The sequence below is a fragment of the Tupaia chinensis genome, unplaced genomic scaffold, assembly GCF_000334495.1.
Source record: "Tupaia chinensis unplaced genomic scaffold, TupChi_1.0 Scaffold149501_1, whole genome shotgun sequence".
Lineage (NCBI taxonomy): Eukaryota > Metazoa > Chordata > Mammalia > Scandentia > Tupaiidae > Tupaia > Tupaia belangeri.
Window position 1 is genome coordinate 1,669,609 of NW_006209345.1, and position 8,903 is coordinate 1,678,511.

An 8,903-nucleotide genomic window follows, 5' to 3' on the forward strand; every position below is an offset into this window, starting at 1 on the left:
GCCAGCTGCTCCACCCAGAGAAGCACACTTTGTGAGAACCAATGGAAAGGAGCCTGAGCTACTGGAACCTATTCCCTATGAATTCATGGCATGATGGGTGTTAAAAATAAACTAATCTGTGATCTATTAAAAAAAAAAAAAAAAGCTTATCTAAACCCCAATATACTTTAATATCTCAAATGGATATGTAACTTTTTTCCTTATTTGTGATTTCTGCTTTGGAAGATGGGATTTTGGTAGGGGAGCTAAGACTGTGCCTGATTTATAGAGAAAAAAAATCCTGAAAAGCATCGATTTCAGCAATAAGAAATGAAAGAAGAAAATGAAATTGTCCATGTTTGAGATGGAGCAAATAACATCACCGCATACTCCTACACCACCTTCAACCTTGAGGGGCGTGCGTTTGTCCCAGTCCTCTTCCCAAGTGTGCTGGCTGCCCCTGCTAGCAGGAGCTCCACCTGCTCCAGAGCAGCCCCCACAATGGTGGGCCCAGTGCCCTCCCTGCTGCTGGCACTCTGAGGCTAGGACACCGAGGAGTGCCGATGTAAGAGCAAGATTGGCAGAGGGTGAGCAGGACACGTGATTAGACACATACGAAGGGCAAACACTAGACGGCCAGGAAGACCACCATCTCAAATTGGACTGTCGCCGGCCTACCTCATTCTCCAGGCTGCCCTGTCCTCTTTCACAAAAACAATGTAAAATGGGGACCAGCAATTGGCGTAATGGCTATGTCGCTGGACTCCCATGTAGTCGACCGCAGTTTGCGTCCCGGACCCGGTGGCTTAAAACTCACGCCAGGCACGTGTGCGTGCGTGCCCAAGATCCCGAGAGGAGAACGGAGGAGAAGGGATTGCGGCGTGGCCATCCCCCCTGGGGGGTGATTTCTCACTTTCTGTCTCTCTGTTACTCTGTCTTTCTGGCAAGCGCACACACCCTATAGCAAAAAAAGTCTCAAAAAAAAGAAAGAATAGCCCATAAAAAAAATGTCTAATTTTGATATTATTAGATGAACTGATGGAGCAAGAGAAAAGCAGAGGAACTCACACAGACAAATTCACTCTACAAAGACAGCAACCCAGGAGACTATGCGTAAAGGGGACACTGGCCAAGTAATACTTACGAAGACCTGATCGATGTCCTTCCTGATATCGGCGACAATCTGGGCGCTGTCACTCCTTGCTAACACCGCATCGAGAGAATGCTGATGAATGGATTCCAGGAGCCGGGCGGGGTGCCCCAGGCGCAGAATCCGTTGCTTACACCGAGCCAGATGCTCCACTAGATTGTCCACAGCGATGTTGGAGGGAGCACAGCACAGAACCTGAAAAAGTTGCTCGAAAATTACGATTGGGTGGGCCAGCAGGTGGTGTGAAGGTTAAGATTCTAGATCCCACATGGTGGCTCAAGTCCCGGACCCCCTGACAGCTTGAAAATTATACCAGGTGCATATGCAAGCGTGCTCAAAATCCCCAGAGGAGACTGGAGGAAAAGAGATTGCAGTATGGCCTTCCCCCCAGGAGGCCGATTCTCACTTTCCCTCTCTCGCTCTCACTCTCTGGCAGGCACACGTGCTATGTAGCAAAAACGAAAAACTAAAAAAAAAAGAAAGGTCAGATAATTTCTGTTTTCATTAAACCCCTTAATTTCACAGTCAAATGCACAGCCTTAAAGGAAAAGAGAGAAGGGCAGGGCATGGACAACCGGCAGCACTGCAGTATAAACATACAGCTTTAACAGTGAAGACGGTGTAAACACACGTTACAGCAAACTGTACACTATCTGCCAAATCACATCTTCACAGACATGTCAGTCATCCAAGCACCAAAAATTCTAGGTAACTAACAACTAGAAAGAAAAAAATTTTAAAACTAAAATGTCAGAGTCCCCACAGCACAGCAGTTCAGCTCAGAGAGCCAGATCTCCCATGGCCGATCGTGCTGCCCTGATGGCTTGAAAAACACACCAGGTGCATGTGCATGCATGCCCAGAATCCTGACAGGATGGAGAAATGGAGAAGGGATGGCAGTGTGACCATGCCCCATTGAGGGGATGCGCTCTCTCTCACTCTCTGGCAAGCATGCACAACCCCTGGAAAGTTAAAAAAAAAAAAAAAGTAATGGGACCAGCAGTTGGCATAATGGTTATGTCATTGGACTCCCACGTAGTCGACCATGGTTTGAGTCCCTGACCTGGTGACTTAAACTCACGCCAGGCACGTGTGCGTGAGTGCCCAAGATCCTGAGAGGAGAATGGAGGAGAAGGGACTGAGGCATGGCCATCCACCCTGGGGGGGTGATTTCTCACTTTCTGTCTCTCTGTCTCTGACTTTCCAGAGAGTGCACATACCCTATAGCAAAAATCTCTCTTAAAAAAAAAAAAAAAAAAAGTAAAATGTGTACTGAAATCCACCATTTTATCATCTGACAAAATCAAACAAGGGACAATCTCTCTGAATGGGCTCAACCTTGCTTCCAGAACTACAATCCACTATTGAAGTAGGTGGCAGCTGGCAGAGAAGGCAGAGGAGAGGCCCTGTATATCCCCAACCTCTAGACAAAAAGAACTCCAGTGAGGAGACCTTGCCTACCTCTTCCTATGCCTGTCATTCCTCCACTCCGCTTATCTGTCCAGAGGCACATAGGTTCTCATTCTATATACGGAAAGAAAAAGCACCAAACTACAGGGCTGGACAGTGGTGTGGCAGTAAAATGCACCCTCCGTGAGGCTGACCCACATGGAAAGGTTCTAGGTTCACATCAGGAGGCCTTCCTGAGGACATCAGGTACAGTGGGAGCTGACGGGCACTGATGACCAAAAGGACCTGCTGCCCACCTTTAAGCCTTGTTTCACAGCCTGAAGAATGATTTCAACCACAGTCGTCGTTTTCCCGGTGCCAGGGGGTCCATGGATGATGGCCAATTCTTTCTGGGACAGAGCGAATGAAACCGCTTCTTTCTGGGAGGCATCCAGGGAGGTGTTGTGGAACGTCAGTGGATCTGCAGAAAAAGCACCAGCATCAGCCTGCAGTTCTCTGCCACCCGGGTACTTTCTCCAGAATGGACACTGACAGGAGCGAATGATGCACACAGGAATATGCTGGACCTCCCTGGGTTAGGGTGAATCCAATCAACACAAAATCTGTCTGCTTTATTTTTGAAAGATCTCTCCTAGAACAGAAATCGGCAAACTACAGACCACATCCAGTCTACTGCCTGTCTTCCTGTTTTATTGGGATATGGCCACGCTTGTTTGCATGTATCTATGGCTGCTTATTGCTACAGCCCAGTAGCAAGAGAATCCTGTACAGCTCTCCAAGCCTAAGTATTTACAGTCAGCCTGGCTGCAGTCAGCCTGGCTGCAGTATTCCATATTGGGGTGTACTGATCTGCAGTGCGGGAAGCCACTTGACCAACAGTAGGTTTGGCTCCTGGGTTGAGCTAAAATGCATTAGCAGCATGCACCTAAGATTCTGGCCAGCTGGAGAGCTGGACAATGGGGCTTGCAGTGTGACCAGATCCTATTGGGAGTGCCTGTCTCATTCCCTCTTTCTCTCATGAAACAAAAATGACTAAACCTCCAAAAAAATTCCATATTGGGCATCACCAGTGTGAATTGATCTGGGAGTTAAAGAGGGCTCCAAAGGTGGGAAATGAAGGCAGTGCCTCAGTTGCTGGTGTGTGTGGTGCCCTGTTCTTTCATCACACACGCACAGAAGAAATACTACAGTGAATAAAGATTACTCGGCATTTTGGCACTGCTTTTTCTACTGTAGTTGGCTTTTGAATGAAGATGACAATGGAAGAGATGAAGAATGAAGCTGAGACCACTTCCATGCTGTCTATGCCCCTCTAGGCAGTCATGTATCCTGTGTTTAATGAGCTAGAACAAGTAAATCTGCAGCTCAGACACTGAGAGCCACATTCATTAAGACCAAAAAGGAAAATCCAGGTCCCACACAAGACAGCATACTGAAAATTTTAGAGACAAAAAGTGTACAAGTTAACTTCAGAGTCCCTTCTTCGTTTATGGCAGCTGATGAAGTAGAAAAGTATATGACTGAATAACCAGAGCTAGAATTCCAGGACCTAAATGAAAAGGCACAAGCACTTAAACAAATTCTCAGTAAGATCCCAGATGAGATCAGTGACAGAGTGAGGTTTCTGCAGACAATCAAGGATATAGCTAGGGTAATAAAAGAACTTCTTGATGCAGTGAATAATGTCTTCGAGAAATAGCAATACTAGAATCACACGGCACTTGAACACCAAAAGAAAGAATTTGTAAGAACTCCAAAAGTTTCAGTGATAGTCTGAAACCACATTTTAAAGATGGCGAGACAATAAATGTGTTTGTAAGTGCCAAGCAACTAATTCATCCAACCAACTTGACCTTCAAAACTGTGGCCTGGGGACCAGCAGATGGTCTAATGGCTATGTCACTGGACTCCTATGTAGTTGACCACAGTTCGAGTCCCAGACCTGGTGGCTTAAACTCGCGCTGTGCATACGTGCCCAAGATCCTGAGAGGAGAGTAGAAGAGAAAGGACTGGGGCGTGGCCATCCCCCCGGGGGGTGATTTGTCATTTTCTGTCTCTCTGTCTCTCTCTATCTTTCTGGTGAGCGCACGTGCTCTATAGAAAAACCTCTCAAAAAAAAAAAAAACAAAAAAAAACCTGTGGCCTGAAAGTTGTATATGTTAAGAGATGTGCTTTTCAGTAGCAGTACTAGACTGCCTTTATCTGTAAATTTTTCAAGTTTGACTATAAATTATCAGTCCCTCCTGAGAGGATCTAATCCAGGATGCTTCTTACACCATATTTTTGTAAAATGTAGTTTAATCATAACCTCACACTGAAGATTTTTGCATCACTTTTGCTACTATCATTCTTTTAAGAATTATAAGCCACAGAATTTATGCCTTCATGTGTCATTATATAACATTCCTTAAAAGAATTGTAAATATTGGTGTTTGTTTCTGACATTTTAACTTGAAAGTGATATGCTGCAAGATAATGTATTTAACAATATTTGGTGGCACCATAGAGAAATTTAAAGAGAATTATGTATCAAGTATTCATGTTAAATGATTTCATTTTTCAATTATAAAATAAAGGACAATATCAGGAAAAAAATTACATATTTACAGTCTTTCCCCCTATGGGAAGTTTGCCAACTCACGCTACAGAATAACAAAAATGAAGTAAACGTTTCTTTGAATATATTCATTTCTACCACATTGTTCATCTTTTAAGTGCCCATAAAATGACAAAGTGAAATGACCAAAAAAAAAAAAAAAAAAAAAAAACCATAAGAGTGACAAGAGCCCACGGGGTTGGACTCCCACATGTTTGATTGTAGTTCGAGTCCTAGACCTGGCTGCTTGAAAATCAGGCCAGGCAAGTGTGCTTACATCCCCAAAGTCCCAAAAAGAGAACAGAGAAGCAGAGATTGTGGTGTGGCCATCCCCTCCAGGTGTCCTTTCTCACTTTCCATCTCACTGTCTCCTCTGGCAAAAACCTAAAAAACTATTAATACGGCTGCCACAGTGCAGCAGTGCTTAACTGCAGAGGACTCTGGACTCCACATGACCAACTGCGGCTTAACTGCCGGCCCAGAGGCTTTATAAAACAAGCTGGGGGACCAGCAGATGATGTGGCAGTTATGTCACTGGACTCCCCACATTGCCAACTGCAGCTTGAGTCCCAGACCTGGTGGCTTGAAAATCACACCAGACACATGTGTATGCGTGCCCAAGATCCCAGGAGGAGAACGGAAGAGAAGGGATTACAGCACGGCCATCCCCCTGGAGGGTGATTTCCCACTTTCCCTCTGTCTGTCTCTCTCTCTCTCTAGCAAGCACATGTGCCCTAAGGCAAAAAAAAAAAAAAAAAAAACCTTAAAAAAATAATAAAAACAAGCTGGGCTTGTGCACACATACCTAAGATTCCGGTGGAAAGTAGAAATGAAGGAGGAGACTGCAGTATGAGCAGGACCCATTAGAAGTGCTTTCCTGCCAATCCCCAAGGCATGCACATGTCCTCTCTGGCATTAAAAACAAAGCAAGGGACCAGCAGATGGCATAGCGGTTATGTCTCTAGACTCCCACATGGCCAACTGTGGTTCGAGTCCTGGAGACGGGGGTGGGGGGCAGGGGGGAGCACCCCTCAATGGCGTACAGTCGCACCACCACCTCCTCTCCTCGCTCCATCTTGGCACTACTTTAGGCACACATATACACACGCCCCGTGTTTTTCAAGTCACAGGGACCAGGATTCAAACTATGCAGTCGGCCATGTGAAATCTGTTTCCCTTAACCACTAGGCCACAGGGCCAGACCTATGTTTTGTTTTGTTTTGTTTTGTTTTGTTTTTTGGAGAGAGATTTTTGCTATAAGGCTCATGAGCTCCCTGGAAAGAAAGAAAGAGAGAGAGAGAGAGAGAGCAAGAAATCACACACACACACACACACTCCGCCCATGAGGAATAGCTACACCACAATCCCTTCTCCTCCATTCTCTTCTTGAGATTTTGGGCACACACACACACGTGCCCGGCGTGAGTTTTAAGCGACCAGGGCCGGGGCTTGAACCACGGTCGACTATGTGGGAGTCCAGCAACTTAACCATTACACCATCTGATGGTCCCATGGTCAGCCTTATGTTTAAGATGAACAGAAGACTACAGTATGGAAGCATAGGTACAATATGAAATGGTTGTGGGGTACCCCTTGCATTAGATTTGACTGAAACCAATGCTTTAAAAACTGGCAAAGTCCAGGATCTAGAGAACTGTTAAATTAGGACAGTGCTGGAGGGGACACTAAACTCCTCTCAAAAATGAGAGCCTTTGGGCCAGCCAGTGGCGTGATTAAGTCAGCCTGATCCCACATTGATGACTACGTGGTTCACGTGCCACCCCCAGTGGCTTAAAAAAACATGCTGGATGCATGTTTGTGCCCCAAATCCCCCAAAGAATAAGAAATGGATGAGAAAGGATTGTAGGGTAGTCATCCCCCTGGGCAGGGTTTTCTCATTCTCTTTCTCTCTCGTGAATATACATTGCCTATAGCAAATTTTTTGAAAAAGAAAGAAAATCCAAAAGTTCTTACGTATTTCGCTGACCGAACTGGGGTCTGATATGCCAAAGAGAACTTCTATGAGTGAGGCCGCCGGCCCAGAATGGTATTTCTTCAGAGCAAGCAGAGCTCTGCCAAGAAAGAAAACTAAAATTAGGACTCAGTGAGGACTAGCCACCCAAGGCCCTGAGTCCCACCCCAGAATGACTGCATCTCATCTGGGAAGCCAACGTAACTTACAGCTAAATGCTCAACAGCAGGAGTGGCCAGGGTGAGGGGCTGGCCCCACCGTGCAGTGGTTGGCCCTCTGCATACAGAGCTGGACCCAACGTGGCTGACAATGGATCGAATTCCAGCTGCAGTGGTTTGAAAAACAAGGGGAGCATGTGTGTCTGTGCCCCAAATCCTGGCAGGATGGAAAAAGGATTGTGGCATGACCATGCCCAATGTCGGGTGCTTTTCTCCCTCCCCCCTCTCTCTGGCAATAAAAAGACATTTTTAAAAAAAATTAAAGAAGTATTTATTTAATTCTACTTAATATCATTACCATTTTTTAATTGAGCTTACCAGAGATATAGAGAGAAAAAAAGTGAGAAAGCAAGCAAGTCGCCAGGCTGGGACTCTAACTGCGGTCAGCCATGTGGGAGTCTAGGACCTGAAATACCACGCCACCTGCTGGCCCTAAAAAAATTTTTTTTTTTTAATTTTTTTAAAAGAAATTTTTTGAGGGTGCTTTCTCAGTTTTCCTTTCTCTCTATCTCTCTCTGGTCAAATTTAAAAAACAATAATAACAAATGGAATTAAATAACTAAATAATTAGGTTTTTTTAAAGAATTTTTTTTCTTCCCTTCTCCTTATACATAATTATCCCACATAAAATTTCACTCAAGACAGGGCTAGCCACTCCAAGGGGTTATGTATTATTGATATGAAAACAATATTAAATGCCATGCCCTCCATTATTATTCAAAAAAAAAAGCACCAAGATGATTAGCTTTGTCAAACAGCCCGTTAAAACTATTTTTTAAAAGTTCAGAAAAAAAAGTAATATTTTTTTTAATTTAATTTTATTCATTTATTTATTTTAATTTGACCAGAGAGGGACAGAGTGAGAGAGAGAAGGAAAGTGAGAAAGCAAGCCACAGGACTGGGACTTGAATTGTGGTCAGCCATGTGGGGGTCCAGCACCCCCAACCACCACACCACCTGCCAGCCCCAGCCCTAAAAACTTTTTGAAGCAGCAGTAGTCAGAATGAGTGAGTTGTGATAAACATTCCGTGTGTGATTTCCCATCACACATACTTACTTTTTCAGTCGCTTGTAAGTGACGTCATTTGCAAGTTTCAAAAGTCTATAGGAATTCTCTTGACCCAAGTTCAACTGGAAATCATGGGACTCATCGAAGGCCACCGTGACTGATTTCTGGGTGATCCGGGTCAGGATACCAGTGGCCAGCTGCTTGCCTTCGTTAGCAGCATCATATAGACCTACTATATCACCTGTAGAAATGAAAGCCCAGTTACAGGCAAGCTTCATGGCACAGTGGTTATGCTCTGCTTAAAAGAAGCCAGATTCAACATAGCCGACCACAGTTCAAATCTCAGTACCAGCTGCTTAAAAAAACACCAGGTATGGGAACAGCAGTTAGCGTAATGGCTATGTCGCTGGACTCCCACGTAGTCGACCGCGGTTCGCGTCCCAGACCCAGTGGCTTAAAACTCAAGCCGGGCACGTGTGCGTGTGTGCCCAAGATCCCGAGAGGAGAACGGAGGAGAAAGGATTGCGGCGTGACCATCCCCCCTGGGGGGTGATTTCTCACTTTCTGTC

At 45.1% G+C, this 8,903-nt stretch overlaps 1 protein-coding gene and 1 pseudogene across 1 annotated transcript in view; one reads left to right on the forward strand and one right to left on the reverse strand.

Moving 5' to 3' along the window:
• IGHMBP2 (immunoglobulin mu DNA binding protein 2) overlaps window positions 1-8,903 on the reverse strand; it is a gene marked incomplete in the record, with an annotated part of 44,290 nt that overhangs the window by 20,946 nt on the left and 14,441 nt on the right. Inside the window, 4 exon segments of the mRNA XM_027769394.1 lie at window positions 1,124-1,324; window positions 2,836-2,999; window positions 7,110-7,207; window positions 8,383-8,575. Coding sequence (XP_027625195.1) covers window positions 1,124-1,324; window positions 2,836-2,999; window positions 7,110-7,207; window positions 8,383-8,575 — 656 coding nt within the window.
• LOC102501992 (programmed cell death protein 10 pseudogene) lies at window positions 3,787-4,796 on the forward strand (annotated as a pseudogene).